We start from the raw sequence: 21,328 nt of genomic DNA on the forward strand, positions 1-21,328 counted from the left end.
AAACTAAAAAACTCTTATTTTTAACTCTGAGATGCAAGAAAGAAATAATGTAAAACCCATAAAATATATTTTCTAGTTTTGAAGTTCTAAAATCAATAAAAATCATCTAGAAATGTTATTAATTTATTTCTCAAGTTCGTAAAAATTATATTTCCTGTTACTTAGAAACAATGAAATATTTTTTTATTATATAATTACCTAAAAAATTTATTGCAAATAAAATTGTGTTTTATATTTTCATAGTAATTAATATGAATGCTATCCCATATCTGATGGGCACGCTGAAATTCAGCCCTTTCATATAGATCACATTAAATTTGTATGTTGAGTGGGAGTGGTTTCCGGCGTTATTAAGTATTATTTGTTTTTAGGAAATGAATTTGTTTATTTGCAAACCTGTAATGAAATGCCGAATAAATGTCTTCTATTTAATCATTTTGTTATTCTTAAACGACATGTTATATTTTTCTATTTAACGACGATCTCTATTACACAGTGGGTAGATAGCTTATGTTATTTACGAGTATATGAATTTTAGATACGAAATCTTTTGTAAGACTTTGTAAAAGTCGCCTGCGTGGGTATCTCAGTATTACCTATTCAATTCATCAAGCAACTTGGTTTGTATGCTATGTATCAGATTAATTGAAAGATACATCTGAGAAATTACAGTACTTGCAGGCATAAAATCTTCGTCCTCCAGAATCGTAATGAAGGAATCCCTCACTTCACTTGATAAATAAAATTAGTGCTGGTTGGTAGTTTGTATTCACACGTTACGACTTGTAAATGTAAACTTACAAGGATTATTTAAAAGTGCAACACACAAGTTTCTTGCTCGTTCTTCTTATGATGAGACAGCTTTCCAAACGAGCGGTAAGTAAAAAAAATATTGGTATGACTATTCAAAAGTGCTTAAATTAAGTTTATTTGAATAAATGATTTTCTATTTCTATTAATAATTGTAGTGCTCATGTATGGCGATGGTTATCAAAGGTTTTCCTTCCTTCTCTTCTTCTTCTATGTCGGTGCGAGTTGGTTACTTGGGCTGTACAAATAGACTATTATGTTTTCAGTTATCACTCGTATAGTATGTTGTCTACTATTATCCCAGATGAGGTAATGAGAAACCTCGTTGGCAGTCGACCTCGGCGCAATGGTGAACGCAACAATTAACATCCTCACATTTCCATTTAAATCCAACGTAGGAAGAGACTACCCTACTGCCGTCTCCCGGATTATAATTGTTTATAATCAGTGTTTCTCTTACCAGTGAAAAATGCATGTGTACAAATTAATTCATACACATTTTACTGCAGGAATTAATGTCGGCATAGTAAACCATTAGGCTTTATACGATACTATATATTCTTATAATTTTGTTTTAAAGTTTAGAAGTCTATCTAATTCTGTTTTATTAGTTGTTATATATAATAACAATCACGTTTGTAAATATATAAATAATGACGTCGTTATATTGACGCAAGTGACATCGGGGTTTATCAATTACCCTGTTGATGGTAAAACTACGTATTACTATTTCATATTTGACGTTTTCTAGTAATGTAATACATTTGAAAGTAATAAATGTAATAATATCTAGTGAATAATCCAGAACAAAGAATTCAGAACTACGCTAGGTAGCTTATTTGTATGTTTGGATAATAAACATCTTATTCCATAATAGCGAACCTCTAATAGCATAAATGAGATAGTCCCGAAAGTAATATGCCTATAAAGAAAAATGGGAACCTCTTTTCAAGTCAAGTAAAAAGGCAATGAGTTGGACAAATCAATACCTACGTACGTAGAGAGGGATTGATAGCAATAAGGACTAAATATCCTTTTGCAAGTATGTATCCAATCAGGTTTATTTTCAAGATATCCCCTGAAAACTTCTAAATTACTGGTGAAATTGCTTAACTAATTTACCGACTTGATGATAATTTGCTGGTGAATTTGCTTAGACGAACTAAGTGATTAATCGTTATCCTACTATCTTACTTTGGTGTCCCGCTATAATATAAGTTTATCACAGGTAGTGAACAACCCATCTTCTTCATAGCATAAAATTGATAAATAAGTTTTAAAAATAATATGTTCAAGGAATCTAAGAATCTTTAATAGAATGTTGTAATATACCAGAATAGACTACAGAAACCAGTTTGAATATAGTTTTAATAGTTTCGTCGTTTTTGATAGAAATTATAAATGGGGCGATTACTTATATAACTTACTAAATATTTGTTTATGGCAATTACAAACCATGTAACTAGTTTTGTATCTATAATTGGCAAATGGTTTATACTTGAAATACAGAGATATATATATATATATATATATATTAGAGCTATTGTCAAGACATTGAAATATAAACAAAAATGTACAATAAAAGAATTATAAATTTAAATACAAATTTACATTAAAAATATTTCTATAATCAGTATCTAATCAATTAATGTCAGTAACATTTTTCAACCGAAACATATCTTATAAAGAAAGTTGCTTGGCTGTTTAAATACTTGAGTGTGAGACAAAAACAATTCACACACTACGACTTAGTACAAAGTTTACTTTTATGGATTAACTCTAATATCTATTACATATTCCATTTCTATATTAAAATAGGCATAGCATCCATCCTTCAGCAACATAACAATTAAAATAAGTGAAGTAAATGTCTTCCTGTAAACTTACACATAAAAAAACTAAGTGCTGAAAACATATAATATTATTGTTGTTATAAATTTAGTTTGCATACAATAGGGTTTGTAACGTTTAATGATAATATCTCTACCTAGTTATACGTTGACCTCTCTAAGAAGAGGTTACCTACTTAAATTTAAACAGTATCTTTCAACTACAGACATACCACAAATATATGAAGATATATATTGCAAGAACATGTAAGTTTTCGCGTGTTATCCTATATTAGGATTAGTAGCACCTAATTGGCTCTCGATAAAACGTACTTTGAAAAATGTTTACAAGGTCAATATAAACAATATTACAACTGTTTTTTTTATGTCATTGGATAAGCAATCAAGCTGATGACCCACCGTAGATGGTAAAAGGTTACCGTCTTACATAAACAGCACTACCTTAACAGCATAATCAGCAACAACAACACGTTGTTGAGATACTCCTGATACCACTCATGTGTTGCCATTCCAGATAAGTAAAATATCATGACCTTGTCTTTTAATTTCACTGCCAAATCTGCACCAAAATAATCAGAAAACAACTTGCAAAGCAAGCTGCTTGGCTTTTTACAGTCTACCTCCAGTGATATTTTGTTTAGAGGCATTTGATATCAATAGATTATATAACTTGAAGCCAAGTAGAGAAATTTTGTACTGAGGTTGTCAGAACGGTACAGAATTCGCTGTAGTGGATGACTACGTATGGATATGGATGACGATGTTCGCGTATAATACATACATACATGGATCACCGGAAATTGGAGAAATACCTTTAAATGTGTGTTTAAACCAAACGCACGATGTGTTATGTTTGTCAGAATACTTCTTCGAGTTGACAGTAGATTCTTCGAGCATGTTTCGCTATTGAACACTTGACCACTTGAGCTAAATCTTTACATTAAAATGTCAAATTTCAAGTATCCGGCGAGATATTGATATAATATAAATATAAATAATCATAAGTTTATTGTACAAAAAAAACAAATACAAAATGGACTTAACTAAGGTTATATATCTATATTAATTCTATATATATACAATAGTTCTTAAAACTATTTAATACCAAGTCCAGTGCAGTAGTGTCTAAACTAGGCCTAGCCTGTATATCAGACACCATTATTGGTCATCGGATGTCTCTAATGCTACACAGTGGAATCAGAATCCATTTAGAAAATCGTCTCTGTACCTAGCCTATTTGTATCCAGAACTATCGAAAATTGAAACTCTTCGGACGCAATAGTAAAAGAAGGTATATTAAATATTGCGTTATATTTGATTAGGTCGGTAGATCCCGTTACTCTTCTTCATGTATATCATTTTGTAGTATAAAGCCTCCCCTATTTTATATTGATATGAATGCTTATCAGGTGGTTATACCACACCGTACTGAGGTTCTACTGAACTGAAACTCGAATATCTTAATGCAAAATAAGTATGTTGTTTTGCTTCCAGAGATTACTTGTAACAATAAAATTGCTTTTTATAATACACGCTTTGACATATGTACTGTGTCTTTGTAATTATTCTCTTTAAACAATAAAGAATTTTAATTACCTATTATTACGGAAGCATTTGCAAACAGGAAATGCCGATACTAAATCATATTCAGAGTCTTGTTATTTACAATTACTCAACGCAACCGATACTGAGAGACATAAGAAAAACGATACAGTAGAAACTAAACAACTATAAGGTCAATCATTTAAAATCTGTGTGAATAAAAAGAAGATGCTATAACGTATATATTCATTTCTTGGAAGATAATGGATTGATGCACCCGCTGCGCTAACGGTTAACGCTGACGAGGCACCAGTGAAAGATGCTAAAATACACAATGGTTTCCAGGGGAAACTGCGTAGGCGTAACTAACAATGACATGCCTAATGGAATGGCGTGGTGGTATGTAGCAACAATAACCACAATCATATGAATATTTCCATCAATCAATCAATAATTTAGTTACTATCAAGAGACATTACAGTGTGTAATACTATGTAATATTATATTATCTGTGGTAATACATAATTTTCCAGAATGAGTTCAGTCCTAATCCATCAAGCGGCGTGTGAATTTTTTTTTTTAAATTACATTATTGAAACTTGCTAGACATTGCATTAGGTATGCTAAGAATTTAAAACTAATTTTATTTCATTTTAGGCATATAAATATATACATATACTTCTCGTTTGCTAACTGATTTTGTTTAATCAATGTTGTTAATAATTTAAAATGTAATAATCAATTGGTGGAAGTAAATATATAATACTAGTGTTAGGAATGACCTCTAAATTTAATTAAATAAAAGAAACTTATAACAAATCGTATAATTAATTTTAACAAAATCAGTACAAGAACTTATAAAGCAAACATGGTATGATACGAAGATTCGTTCGAGAGCACGTCTGTCGACCAAAAGAGGCCGCACACTTTTTTTTTTTTTTTTTCGGACTACTCTAATGCTGTTGGCCGTAGCTGGCCTTTACAACTTCACCGGACGTTATGGGGCGAGTGCAGATGGCACTCCAAACCCGCGGAAGGACTTATGGAGCGGCTGAAGGCCAACTCCTGCCCGACGGATACGACTTTAGTCTGAGGGCACCACTAGGGGTTCGAACCTCGGCTCAGGCCGTCGTAATTTCGATCCCCGTTTGAATTGGACGGGGATCGATCGGAGGGGCGCCCAGGGGCGCCGGTGTGGAGCGCCCGGGCGCGCGCAGGCGCCCGGTTGAATGCGCGATATTGTGTGTTTGAGGTCGTCGTCTTCGCCGGCGAGGACGGTGTCGTGTGTGTGTGTGTAAAAGTGTGGTCGGGGTGGAACGGGTGGGCCCGTGGGGAGGTTACCTGCCGTTATGGGGTCGTCGGGGTCAATGAGAACGTGCCTCGGGCGACGTTGTCGCGTATGTCGGATATTACTCCTCGGTGCGTAGTCGACCGCACTGACTATAAGCGGATTAGGGTGGGATTGGGCAGAGTCGAAGTAGCGTCGAGACACTTCCTTCATAAACTGCTTGATGGAGGGCAGATTAAGATCGCGGTGGAGATCTACGCTGCGAACGAACCACGGCGCACCGGTGGCTCGACGCAGAAACCTATTCTGAATGACCTGCAGTCTGTTGATTAAGCAGTAGGGTATGTGGGCGAATACGGGACTAGCGTAGGTCATGATGGGACGGATGCAAGCCTTGTATAATGTCAGCTTGTTGCGAAGCGACATTTTACTGTGCTTGTTAATAAAAGGATAGAGTCGCCCTAGTATAAAGGCGACTCGGTCGCGGACACGCTTGATGTGAGGACGAAACGTTAGTTTCCTATCTAGGGTGACGCCGAGATATTTCGTTTTCGAAACCCACGGGATGTTTTGGCCGAATAGTTCGATCGGGTGATTCATAGAGTCGAATTCCCTGCTAAAGTACACTGCTGCACTTTTTTCGGGATTGACTTCTATGCGCCACCGACGGAACCATTCGCCCAGTATCGTTACGGCTTTCTGAAGCCGTCTGGCTATTGTCGCACGGGACTTGGCGGATGTAAAGAGAGCCGTGTCACCGGCAAACAGCGATATTTCAACTTTTAAGTCGGAGAATTTGGGGATGTCGTTGGTGTACAACGAGTAGAGCATCGGAGAGAGGGGGCCGCACACCGGGTTTCGCAGCCTTTTATAGAAGCGCCGCACGACGGTGGCGCCACCAGCGGAAGTTACAGCTAACACGGCCTCTCCTGACGGAGCGTCGTCCCCGATGCTTTCTGGTCACGGCGCGTCGTCTGGTCCGAATGCTATTCTTACGCGCTCTGCCCAGGCTTAAGGTATTCTCAGGGCTATTGCTTGGAGACGAGTCAATAGTGACTCTTCACAACCTGTGAAGCATAAGTTAGTGGCAAGCATTTTATTTTTGGAAGTAGGATCACGTTGTCTCACAAGGACTTATACGTGATCTAAGCATGTGTACATAGAAAGCACACAAAGTTTTACACGAGAGGTAACCTATAACACACTCGACGCTACACAGAGCCTTACACGAGGTGTAGCCTATAACAAGCTGGATGCTGCACAAAGCCTTACACGAGGTGTAGCCTATAACAAGCTGGATGCTGCACAAAGCCTTACACTAGGTGTATCCTACAACACGCTCGATGCTGCACAAAGTCTTACTCGAGGTGCTACCTATTACACACTCGACGCTGGTCAAAGCCTTTCATGAGGTGTGTCTTATAACACTCGATGCCGCACAAAGCCTTACACGAAGTGTATCCTATAGCACGCTCGATGCTACACAAAGCCTTACACGAGGTGTATCCTATAACACGCTCGATGCTACACAAAGTGTTACCTTACACGAGGTGTTACCTATTACACACTCGACGCTGCTCAAAGCCTTAAACAAGGTATAGCCTGAATACCTTAGGATAAAAAATATCTCAAAAATACAAATTACATTAGAAAAACTCAAATTCCCTTTTGATTCTGCACTATTTTGTCTCTGTATAGGATAGAACAATAAAGAAAGCATCTAAGTGTGTGAGAATATATTTGTATTTATTTGGAGGGGAACGTAATATAAGGTATTAGGTAACATGTTTACACATTAAACCGTGTCCTATAATATTTCTTTACAAGTTAGAACTCTACTTTGAAACCGTCAACTAATTTAAACTCGCCAACGTTTCCACGTCAATATGCTCGACACGCAGTCTTTAGAAACAACATAACAATCGCGACTTTTTCCTATAGGGATATGTTAATAATTGAGAAGATTTTTATTTTCTTTACATATCGCGAACTATTCAACTGTCCTTGTACACGTTTCTCAAGCAAACGAGTTTCCTCATCAGCAGCATATGCTACTACGATTCAGTGAATTTGTTAAAAGATTTCGATGTGTGAGATATGAACTAACCTTTACGATATTCAAACGTCAAATCACAATCCTGTACGTACATTCACCAGCGCACTACCCTAGGCAAGAGATCGTCGTAATTTTCAGGGAGCTGCAGTTAGTTACTACCCTAAAATGTTTCCCAACGCGATGATGGTGAAAATGTTGCAACGCCTTGACAACAGCAAGTATCTCGAGCTAGTAGGAGTAGACCTTGGATCTGCACATATTGTAAAGCTACGTCGTATATGTGTTCGTCTTTTCCTATTTGAATTAGTACCGTAACCTAGTGCACTTGCATCCGTATGGACTTCAGTCCGTAAATGGTCAAAGATAAGCAACGCGGATTGACTAGCCAATATAGAGATGATCTTATCTCCCTAGTTTCTATTCTTTTCCCCGATAAAATTTCAAGAAGCGATTTGGGCGTATCACGGGATATACCGCCTAAGATAGCTGGCCAGTATCACTAAATACTATCCACTAAGTACTGCACAAACCGCGTCAGCTCTCCTTACATCTTATTGTCTGCATTCGATCAGTTTATTTTATTATACATCGTCTCAACCGATAACATCGTATTCCGCAACAAGCAGCTTCGACAGTTTGAGGAATCCGAAACTACTACGGCATTTATTTTCTATGTCCGTCATACACATGAACGAAGACTGCTTGTAGAGACTTGCCTACTCTAACAGACTTAGTCTTCCCCGCTCTTTCCTTATACGATAAGATAGTTCACCGAATGGGCGGAAGATTCAATAATAAGTATTACTTGATGAATGAAGTGCTCAAATTGAAATTTGTTTGAACAAAGAATCCACCATTTCTATTTCTTTACGCTCGGCCTGACCTGACTCTTACAATTAGTTCCCGTCTCCCAAGAGACAATCTCAGGAGCGAGAAAATTATATTTAGCGGAAATTAATTGTAAACCTGTATTTTCACACTCATGCTTAATTTATAATCGAACAATAATTTATATGGTCGATTCGGTAAGTAACCGTCATAGCATACCGTCATACCTACATAGCGCTACTTCGTTAAGTAGGCGAATGTGTATCTCTATACGGCATTGACCATAGCTGTGACTGAGCCACTAAAAAGTATTCAGAATTTTTTATTCAGTACGACTACAAATTTTCTTTTTCATCACTACGGAACGGTGTATTAATCAATTGAAGTCGCGCTATCGATTCACTACGCATTATATCATTTTCAAAAGAGCAGTTTCTAAAAATACGCTAAGAATCGTTAGTTTGTATAGGCAATGTCTTTTAATATTAAAAATATCGTTACCAATGAGTACTGGCGTCTTTAAGATAATCACAAGGTACTAAGAAGTTTACTTCTTGTGAGATGTTATTGAATTTTGCAGGTAATGTAAGAAAATAATCGGAGCACATTTTTATTTCGACTAAACAGCATAATATTTGCAGCGTAGGGTATACAAGTATACAATACGAAAACGATCATTTGATTTTAAAGTTGTTGAACCACTATCAATCTAAACATCTGTGGGTACCCGCATATTACGGCGGTAATTTCGTCGCGATGTACATTATCACTAGTCCAAGTCACGGCGAAAATTTGCGTTAGCCTAATTCAGATAACTTCTTTATAAAGTAAACGTATTCAGTATGACCTATCTTCTTACAAAACGCATATACGATTTTGTCCGTAGGTTATTTTTTTTAAAAGATTTAACTAAATTTACTTCTATACCCGACTATATTGCAACTATAGCACCGTATTTGAGAATCTACTTCTATACTAGGTAGTTTGCTATCATATATGACCAAGTATGATCATCGCTAGACCACTCATATAACCACGCGCTTGCTTCAACCTTTTAACGACAAAACTGACACCGTCTGTCGGTTCACTGAATGACCACGATCTACTTCATCGCAACTATTCATCAACGTTGCGAATACTTAAATCAAAGTATGAAATATAAAAATGGAAAGATCTCACCAGATTCATGACATTAAGCGTCGAAAAGACGTTCCGTAATGTCTGTTGAGGTAGCAACCGATCGCTTGACTATTAAAATAATCTGAGTTTCTTTATAATTTTAATTTTTTGACATAATGTAATTATTGACTTATTAACTTTCTTTTATCTTACCAGCTGACCCGGCGTCCTGAATAACAGAATAAGTATTAAATAAACTAAAAAATAAGAGAATCGACTGTTAGGCGTTACGAAGTACGCTGGGTCAGCTAGTATATAATATATATATAATAAAGAATATACTTCTTTATTACGCTGATAAATAAAGTAATAATAATATTAAATAGAAATAATGTAGTCATTAAGGGTGGACATACCTATAAAAGAGATCTCTTGCAATCAAGTCAGAAAGTAGAGAGTGGGTAACGGTAGTGCAAGTGGTAATTTAAAACAAATGTCGAAAAACTAACAATAACCAGTTATACATTTAACGAATTCATAAAAATAAATGTCCTAAATAACACTTAATAATATATACAACATACAACTATAATTATATGCATACATAAATACATATTAAGACAAACACAGATAGTTATAAATAAACCTTTTACAAAAACTTTCACACTCGTAGTCATTCTTCTTTCACGTGTCTAAATAGTGGTAAAAAAAATTACATCTAATTTACTAAGTTCATAGGTACATGTACATACATTACTAAAATACATGTACATAATTCTGCTTTCATGCTGCTTTGTATTAATATGTAATATTATCTTATCTGTGGTATGAGTATTAACATCGAATAGAGCTATGATGCGCTTTTCATCCTATTGCTGCGCGCCGTGCAATGTTGTGCATCTGTGGCGCATTAGGTTAGGCGCGGGAAATTAGGGGCGCGGGCATTAGGTTTCCTTCTTGTTTTACGCTATTCTTTACACCTTTATAGGTCTGTACTACATTTTAGTATAATACACAATAAGCTGACAATAAATAGGTACTGCTCCTGTCTGTTAACGTAAATCTATTAACGAAATCGGCTCTCAGGCAGGTTGTATACTATCGATGTCAGCAATTATACTCACCACGATGTTTTTAATCCTAAGAAAAATATAGGCAACTTTTTTTATATATTTTTTCTTCCTGTTTACTAGAATCTTTACAATATTCGTTATTATTTTCAAATTCATTCTATCACATAGGATGTTTTCTGTTTTCCAGAGCTGAAATAACCGGACGAAGAAATGGTCTTTTTAATTAAGAAATTTGTGGCGGAAAATTAGGTAGTTATCATGCTCAATAGGCAGATATTTTAATCTTAAGAAAGTATTTTCTAATTATAAATAAAGAGAGTAACGGATAAAAGCTCATCAATTACACAATAATGTTAGAGTTTTATTATAATATTTTTCTGATTTTTACAATAGGTCTATCAAAAAGTTTTTCTTTCATTATTACTCTTGGCTGAATTTACCTTCCGAAGGAAGTATAATCATAAGAATATGTAATCCGGCGAACTCAATTCGAGATCGCTAACCATAAAATAAATATTTTACAATTAAACACTTTTATTTTCTTCATATGATAATTTAAGTAGACATTATCTATATATATACAGTGAAGTATTGAAATAACCATTTTTTTACTACATGCACATGAATATAAATACGGTACATATACTAAAACAACATTTTTTACAATTTTTGTCTGTCTGTCTGTCTGTTTGTTCCGGCTAATCTCTGAAATGCCTAGACCAATTTTAACGGGATTTTTTTTGGCAGGTAGCTGATGTGATAAGGAGTAACTTAGGCTACTTTTATTTTAGAAAAGTAAAGTTAAATTCCACGCGGACAAAGTCGCGGGAACAGCTAGTACAATATAATACTATATAGATATGTTATAGCTGTAAAGATACTAAACATTAATATTTTGTTATTATTCTGTTGAAAACAAATTTTACTACTGTAGCAATCAGCAAAAAGATAATTAAAAACAGTCAAATCATTTATCAGTCTATGAACAATGTATTTTAAACCAAACGATAATTTGTAAAGTATGTATTTTGATTTCACTGTAGACAAAACACCAGATAACAGAAGTGATATTTTAAGAAAAAGAATAAGTAATAAGTATTAAACTATTTGTGTATACATATTTGTATATGACATACTTGTGAAAAATATGTCTCAAATGTATTTAAGATACTTTGTAACTGTTATTTGTATAAGAAATCGATACTCTTTTCGGCGTTACAAGTATTTCGTATTAAATACAAATCAAGATCAAGGGGATTTGTTCTTTTTCATGTGTTTTAATAACAACGGACTTCATTAATCGTATTCACGCAAACGGAAAAAATTACATAATTTTTTTTACAAAGGAGATAGTCTAATTAGATATTGTATAATCATGGGTTCTATTGGACAATTTTCACCCAGTGTGACCATATTTCTATATATGCTTGCAGCTCCCTTCCGGGGCTTCCAGTTGAAGTCAGTTGCTGGTGACCCACCAGTAAATAGTCTTCGGTCAAATACTTGCTTGTCACACCGCATCTTATCAGATTTTCTGCTGCTTGCAGCGCCTTTGATGTAGGTAGTTTACCTGAAACATTTATAGTAAAATCGTGACGAGGCGAAAACTATATGTGGTACGAATCCACATTTAACAATATTTTATGTCCATAGACTAATAAAATCTTTAAAAAATGCCTCTAAAACTGAAATATTTCTAATTAATAATAACATCTCTGGGCAATTTACACTACGCCATATAGTTCCAAGGTAAACAGAGCTTGTGTTATGGGTACTAGACAGCGGATATAAATACACAGACACATTTTATTAAATGCATACATATTATACACAGAAAACACCCAGATCGATGTGAACAATCATTCGCATGTTCAATGTTTTCATAATTTTTGATTAATTAATTACTAATTAATTAATCAAATTGCGGCTCGAACCACACGACAATTGTTATGCATCGTTGAAAATTGCCATGTAGCGTAGCGTCGTCTGTACACAGATATAGTCAGTTTTTATTATAATTTAGTATTAAAATCAAAATAAAAAAAAAATGAAAATCCACTTTTCTAAATTCCCCAATCACCTTGGTGGTTTACCGATTTAGCGCACAGCCTTACTTTCCGATTATTGTGGTTTTTATATCTATACAATACAAATATTGTATATACAAAAAAAATATTAATTCATAGTATAACCCCTGTTTACTTTAGATTTTGATGACGCTATGTGAATTGTCCAAAATCATTTATTTTTGCAAATAAAAACACAATTAAAGCATAGATATATATTTAGGCTTGTGTATACTTAAATACTCATTATATTCATGTGTTATTTCCAGTCATCATTAGGACTGCTATCAGTTTAGTCTACTCCAGATCAATTACACTAACTCATATACTGGCTCACTTTATAAAACTCATACAAGTATGTATCACTGACCGATTTCAGCTATATTAAAGTACACAACCCTTACCTATTCACTGATTTGGAAAATAAGATATCTTTTGAGAAAACTGCAAAATATTACTCTTACCTATATTTACCTAATATGTTTTCCATTGATACATAAATAAATAAACATTGCCTGACATGCGCATTGCGTCGATTTTGTTATGTGAAATAGAGCACAGATTCGATACTTAGTCTAATTATAGTAATATGAATAACAGACAATTGTACCAAAATTAATTTTGTGATGGTGAAGAATGTATTATACAATTCTACAGTTATACGTATATCCGAATAGACACATCTCGTTGGAATAGCAAAGATTTTAACGGCCTACCTAATGACAACTAGTTATCCCACCCTGGCATAGCAAGCAAGCTGTAAGCGATAGGTATCAGAGATAGAATTAAACTCGACCATGAGTCGCCATTTGTGACATTTTCAGTTGTTCGATGGCCCGATCACCAACGATTGCACCATATTCTATGCACACACTATGATATTTTCTAAATAACGAAATCAATGAATCCATCACAAAATCTCTGCAGTTTTAAATAACATCCTAGTAATAGCGTTAGGGAATTGCTTGCATATGCGTAAATCTGATATAGTTAATTTAATAAAATCATTATATAATATAGTGGAGCTTGGTATAGGTAAAATATTATTATACGCATTTCCCTACTCTCGATCCCTGACTAATGAACAGAATAGGTTCATTTATAGTATAAATAATTTAATTTATTCGTTGACATATTATTGTAATGATATATTTTATTTTGAAAGTAACAAATTTGTTACAAATTATTATATGACTGGAAGTAATTTTTATCTTCCTAAAAGACAAAAAAAGACTATTGCTAGTTTACTAGCGCATAACATTTATGATCCCATTATAAGTAGTATAACGGATTTAAGTAGTAATATTAGTAATTATACTAATAATGTGACATGTGTTGATTTAAACTAACATCTACGACATTGGTTAAGCCACAGGATATGGTCATTATTCATCAAAATATTCGTGGCTTCTCCAGCAAAGAATTAGAATTAAGTCTTTTCTTAGAATCTAACAATGTACGGGTGTTATATCTGAGAGAACATTGGCTTAAACAATATGAAATAATTTGTCCTTTGGAACATTACAGTATAGCTAGTTTTTTTGCTAGGAACAATGCTATTCATGGCGGTTCAATTATTATTTTAAAAAATGATGTAGAATTTAAAAACCGTCAAGACATTGTAAATATTTCCATTGAGCAAACAATTGAACTATCATGCGTAGAATTAGTTACTTGTATAATAATTTGTGTTTATCGTCTGCCATCGGCTTGTTTTGATTCTTTTGAACTGGCTATGGAGGAAGCATTGAGACGAGTTGCACGGAGAAATAAAACATTATTTGTATGTGGCGATTTTAATGTTGATTTATTATCGGGATGCTCAATAAGCCTAAGGTTAATTAACTTATTTAAATAATTTGATTTGTACAATCTTTTTTTAGAACCCACTAGGGTTGCAGGAAATTCTGCCACTTGTATAGATAATGTTTTCTGTAATTGTGAAGTAAAGGTGACAATGAATTTCGACTGTCTTGACTCTGATCATTATGGACAAAAAATTATAATTGAAAATAAGGGGTCCAAAGGGACTCCAACAATTACATGCAGACAAATAACACAAAATAATTTGGCACGTTTTAAAAATAAAATTGAACATAAAATATCTAGTCTCGTAATACCTCAATATAACCCGAACATTGTATGTGAACATATTTTTAATTTAATTGAGCAAGAAGCTAACAATGAATTTAAAACAAAAACATTTTCAACTAATGTAAAATCAAAGTTTTGCGACTGGGCCACGTTTGGTATTTATAAGTCTAGGGCTAATCTTTACGAACTTTACGAAAAACGAAGCTCCCTTATATCCGATCTCCGATCCGAATCCGATATCCGATCCCTTATTTCATGAACATGTAAAATCTTATTCGAAAATATTTAAAAAGGTTTGTCATACAGCTAAGTCTCTCTATTTAGGTAAAATAATAACTAAATCTAAAGATAAAATAAAAGCCACTTGGAAAGTAATAAATAGCGAAACTGGAAAAGTTAATGTTCAAAATAGCAAAATAGCTTTATATATTAATAACAAATTGGTAAATTCCGACACAGAGGTCGCGGATACATTCGAATCTTATTTTACTAATATTCCATTAATTACGACACAGGCTCTAAAATCTTCCCCGTCTGCTGCTGAAACTTTACTAACAGACAATGTTAGCAAGTCATCAGCTGTATTTAACTTTAGACACACAACATCAGTAGAAATAATGAAAATATTTAAGCAGCTAAATAATAAAAAAACAGAGGATCTATGGGGTATATCTGTTAAAATACTGGATAGTATAATGGAAATTATTGCGCCGTCTCTTGCTTTTATTTTTAATAAATGTACAGATGATGGTAAATTTCCTAATGTAATGAAAATTAGTAAAATTATACCACTTTTTAAATCTGGAGACAGGACTGACCCAATAAATTATAGACCTATATCCATACTCCCAGCGCTCAGTAAAATTTTTGAAAAAATAATCCTTATGCAACTTGTCAGTTATTTCAATTTAAATAATTTAATTCACAATAGTCAATTCGGTTTTTCCAAAGGTCGTTCAACTACAGACGCAGATGCAGAGTTGCTCAGACACGTATTTGCTGCATGGGAAAATAAAATGGATGCGATAGGTGTTTTTTGTGACCTTTCTAAGGCTTTTGATTGCGTTGATCATAACACATTATTGAAAAAACTTGCTTTTTATGGCGTCAAAGACAACGCTTTAAATTTAATAAAATCTTATTTATCTGATAGAATACAGAAAGTAAAGGTTAGCAGCGCTACGTCTGACGGGTCACTTGTACAAATGGGTGTACCTCAAGGATCTATTCTCGGTCCATTTTTATTCCTAGTATACATAAATGATCTCCCATATGCCATGCAGAATAGATGCGGGATAGTGTTATTTGCAGATGATACTTCATTGATTTTTAAAGTTAATAGAATGACTAATAATTATGACGATGTAAATAGTTCTTTGCGGCGTCTCTTGCACTGGTTTACAACTAACAATCTTATGTTAAACGCTAAAAAAACAAAATGTGTTAATTTTTCTCTGTCTAAAAGTTTTAATACTAATTGCAACATAAAATTAAATGACGAATCTCTCGAATTTATAGAATCTACTGTCTTTCTAGGAATCACATTAGATAATAAAACACAATGGGGTGCACAAATTCAAAGTCTTGCAGCGAAACTGAGTTCAGCAGCTTTTGCCGTGCGTAAGGTTAGACAGTACACTGATACTGATACTGCTAGATTGGTCTATTTTAGTTATTTTCATAGTTTACTCTCTTATGGAATATTATTATGGGGAAAAGCGACAGATATTAAAAATATATTCATATTACAAAAACGTGCCATTCGAGCGATCTACTGTATGAAGAGTCGTGACTCATTAAGAGAGAAATTCAAAGAGGCAAATATTCTCACCGTTGCTTCTCAATTTATATATTCAAATATTCTATATGTTCATAAAAATCTTGACTTATTTCCAAAAAACAGCAATATTCATAATATTAATACTAGATTTAAAGACAAACTTGCTGTCCCCAAGTATCGTTTAGAAAAAGTCAATAGGTCTTTTATGGGAATAGGTATAAAAATTTACAATAAGATACCAAAGGATATATTGGAATTACCCTTAAATAAATTCAAAACATTTGTTAAATCATATTTACTGAGCAAGGCCTATTACTCACTAAACGATTACTTGAATGACGAGCGTGCATGGCAATAGTTTTCATGTTCGGGATTTTCATTTAATGTTAGACATAGACACCTATATAGATACCTACGCATTGTAAATAAACTAGATTTAAAAAAAAAAGTAATTCAATTGAGTTTCTTGCTAGTTCTTCTCTCAATTGGATCTATATACCGAACTGGACGGTAGGAAAAAAAAATATAATGTAAAAACTTGACGTTCATAAGCGGCTAAAATGTCCTACATGAATAAATGATTTTTGAATTTGAATTTGAATTTGAACAACCAAATCACTAAAATGCGATTCAACTACAAAACTAAAAATAAAAACATAAAAAAGTTGAAGTAGCTAATATGCATGAGCTCTTATTACTTCATTATTACATTCCGTATTATGTATTAAATTTCATTTGAGTGATTTTAATTAAATTTCAAGAATTCGAAATGAAATGTCATTGAATAATATTATATTACAAACTAGTGGCCCGTTCCTACTTCGCCCGCATGTACATAATTTTGTGAGTTTTGTATATATTATATTATGTATATTACTCTGCACTAAAGTGTCTTTCAAACAGTGAAAGATTTAGATTGATAAAATCCGCTCTCTCTTTAAAATATTAATATAGATTTATTGGTATTAATCTGTATACTATGTCTAAGGTAGGGGAGGTTGGGGCAAGACGGGGTAGCGAGGTAAGACGGGGTACCTCCCTTACAGAGAAAACCAAATGAACCTCAGTCAAAACAATAATACCAGTAATAAGCTATTACTTGACCGCCTCGGTCTCCTGAGAACCACCGCGTGTGACGTCGCGTTTAGATATTTGAGCGAAAAAACTAGTTTTGACCAGTTTACTTATTATTTTCAATTGTTGTTAACTACATGAAAAAAATATTAAATTGATGAGTGATTGCTGGTATTGCTATTTTTTGGAAGAGTAAAAAAGCATAAAGTAAGGTGAGAATATACAACCGCTTAAATTTATTATTCCTATTTTTTATTATTTTTTTATAAAATTAATACCCGAAGGGGCAAGATGGAATATGGGATACCCCATCTTGCCCCGTCCGAGTCTAATTTTGTATTTTTGAAGAATGGTACCGACCTACGTGCGGAAAACCAGTAGGGTGAGTTGGTCAGAGCAGACAAATGGCACCCCGAAATTTCAATTAGAAAACCGGAGAACACTTCAGCGGCAAGAGCTGCAGGACTTAATAAAATAGCTGAAGATAGATTTTTAATTTGTTAGGCTAAACCCTCGACCTCAAGAAAAATTCTCCTGACAGAATATATAACACAGTTAAGACTGGGGTATCCATCGTTCCTAAAAGTAAATATAAAATTATCGCCAGAACAGGGAGTAACCAAGTTGGATCTTTATCTTCAGCTAAAAGGGGAGCTACTATCACTGTAGTGTTTAGTTTCAGTGCATTTGGTACTACATGCTACTAATGATGCTATTTCCTCATAAAACGATGAAGCCAGAACTGATGATAAATGCTCCCCAAGGTACGTGGGGTGTTTGCAGTGAGGCAGGCTGGATCACAACAGAGCTATCCTTGCATTTCATCCCCTTAGTAGTTTATTCCATTACTTATAATCGTATTAAACTTGAGACTATTTTGTTATATTTTAAAACCATTTGTTTTTAGTTTCTAACTGTATTTACCGTAGCAGCTATTGTTATTTTACGTATACCGTCGTGCCCTATAGGGTACCCCGTCTTACCCCAGGTATGGGGTAAGACGGGGCAAAGTGACCTTTTCGCTTTAACTATTGATTGTGAGAAAAATAATAAGCTAATTTGAGTCTGTTGTTATTTATACAATAAACCGATTACCAAAGTTTGTAAAACTAAAGAAAATATGGTTGTCCCTATTTAAATGTGAGTTTTATTCAATGTCAAAACTAGTGTCCTTAACTACCCCGTCTTGCCCCAGACTCCCCTACTTACTCTGAAAATTTCCCATAAACGAGATCCCTATAGACCGATTATTGTAACGCTTCGTATGTGCCCCGACTCGGTGCCAACCAGCACCTTCATAAACAATGCCATTGCCTCCAATTAGAAAACTGAAATTAAAAATAAAATTATTAGAAAGCAGAAGCAGAAATGAAAGTAGTTAGAAGCTATGTAACCGCTGTGGAATAACAAAACACATTTTGAATCTGTGGCGCCATTTGTAGGTTATAAAGTTGTACAACTTTGTCGCTTCTTCATCTTCATTTGAGCAGATCCATAAATAATGGAATTGATGAAATATTTAATGACTTTGAGCAAGACAGTCTAATGTCTCACTTCTACTAAGAATTTAAAAATATTCCGCTATAAGAGGATATGATATATGAAGAGAATATGTATGTACGTTAATTCGAGTCGATTGTAATATGCAGTTATAAATTACAATAGTTCGATCTATATAGTGTATTTGATATATTTCTTAACTCTACTCCAAACGATTTTTTTTATCATGATATCTGATATATTAATGTTGTGTGATAATGTGTGTGAAATTGATAGAAAATATGGTCAAAACACTAAATTTGAATTTGGAAATTATATTAGCAAATCTAAAACATGTACCTAATATTTTTCAATACTGGAGCCGCCTTATTATAAATAATATTTTCATATTTTGCCTTCATCCTCGCAAAATTAAATGTACACATTTCTAATTGCTTACAGGCGCAACTGCTGCACAATTAACCACACTAACGGGGTATTTGCAAATTACTCAGGCTTAGAATGGACAATGGCGGTCGTGGTATGTTGTGTGAATTAAATTAAAATAGTGGAAATTTTATAAAACGCAGACAGGAACAACATCTAAAAGATTTGCTTTATGTAAGTTTATTAAGTTTAAAAGGTAAATTAGTTTATAGTACGTATCTCAAATATTTGATAGAAGTTTTAGAGTGACTTATTGCGAATACTTGAAATAAATTGTAAAGATGGAAAAAAAAAGACAATTAATTAATGTAAGTAGGATAAAGAGGGTATGGGGTAGGTAGAGTAGTAAGTAAAGAATCTCCATGAAGAAAAGAGATTTAAAGAGATGAAATCGGAAGTTATGTAATCAAATTTCCACGAACTTTAAAATGAAAGATCTGAATTAGTGCGTATTGTACTTGATATCATCACTGACTCTTCACTAATGCTAATAATATTGAGTTTTTTAATGTATAAATATATACTACTCACGAAGGTCCAATATCATCAAATCCTCTTTCAAATATGTGATAATCTCTAATTCCTTTTGCAACAGTCCGGCAACGGTCATCGCTGTAACAGTCAAGGCTTGCTGTATGCTGAATGATGATCAACTTTACAGGATTTGGAAGGATTTCTTTACGATATGAGGGTTCTCCACTCCATTCATATATTGGAGTCACATCACAGACATCTGAAAATGCAGAAATCACAGCAAAAATGTTGTTTTTAAAACTTATGTTTATTTTTGCTCTAATACTTGTAATTATATTCTATCAAATATGTATGTAGGATCAAGTACATACCTCCCGCTTCAACCGTTATCACAACTGTTACAATTAAGAAAATAAAATACTTCATTTTGTGATAAATTAAATTAATTTCAGTAAAGAGTAAAGACCGCTTTATAATAATGGAACTAAACAACTATCCTCCTTTTATATGTAAAAAACAATGGCGGGTTATATAGATAAAGTTATGTCGGAATATGTAAATCCCCACTTAGGTTCCCCTATTACAAAACATTATAAATGGGAAAAATATGTTTACATATCCCGTACCATCTAGTATTTGTACCTATTTAATTATCTGTGAAACTATTTAACAATTAAAGACACTATCTCTAACTTCTCACAGTACAGGAAAACTAATGTATCAGATATTGGCATACTTAATTGCTTCGATGCATTTTGGTGACAAAATACATAAATATAACTAACGGTAACATATTGTATAACAAAGAAAAATCCAGTTAAATAGCAACATTTTTAATTTTATGTGACTGGAAAGATTGTTAGTCTATGTTAGCAGATGCCCCACCTGATTTGTAAGTGGTAACGGTGGTCTGTATACAAAACAGCACTACGAACATAGAATAGATGTAGTGGTACGTTGCTATACAGGAGGACTACTATGTCATCTCTCCATGCGCTGTGGGGTGTATTGCAGCGTCTAGTGAATTGTGGCCTTGGAATCTCACCAGTCGGCCTGTAAAGGAGGTGGGTTTTTCCACTGATCGCAGACGTTCTGCAAACTCTCGCCAGTGGCTCCAAGTAGCTGTAGTGGATACAGCGGCCACACCCCGGTAAACCGCGTCGGCTCGCGGGCTAAACCTGGTCGAGGGGGCCTGCCGTTGAGGCAGGTTGTACAGCGGATACCTCCCGCTTAGTGCACGAAGTCTATCCCGGTGGAAAAGGCGACACATCGCAGATATGCAACGAGTTTGGCGGACCCGGCGGGATAGCAAGGCCTGGTGGACGGCTTAGGGCAATGATAGAGGACA

At 34.2% G+C, this 21,328-nt stretch overlaps 1 protein-coding gene across 1 annotated transcript; it reads right to left on the reverse strand.

The window, feature by feature from the left end:
* Nucleotides 1–11,112: 11,112 nt before the first annotated feature.
* Nucleotides 11,113–20,464, reverse strand: LOC131855185 (peptidoglycan recognition protein-like). The gene is made up of 4 exons (XM_059206429.1): nt 20,352–20,464; nt 20,038–20,239; nt 18,790–18,908; nt 11,113–12,136 (listed from the first exon to the last, which is right to left on the reverse strand). The coding sequence occupies exons 1-4, from the start codon at nt 20,404–20,406 to the stop codon at nt 11,949–11,951; spliced, it is 564 nt and encodes a 187-aa protein (XP_059062412.1). The 5' UTR covers nt 20,407–20,464; the 3' UTR covers nt 11,113–11,948.
* Between the last annotated feature and the right edge of the window lie 864 nt (nt 20,465–21,328).

This window comes from Achroia grisella, unplaced genomic scaffold (genome assembly GCF_030625045.1).
Source record: "Achroia grisella isolate CSIRO2021 unplaced genomic scaffold, CSIRO_AGI_Agris_v1 utg1320, whole genome shotgun sequence".
Lineage (NCBI taxonomy): Eukaryota > Metazoa > Arthropoda > Insecta > Lepidoptera > Pyralidae > Achroia > Achroia grisella.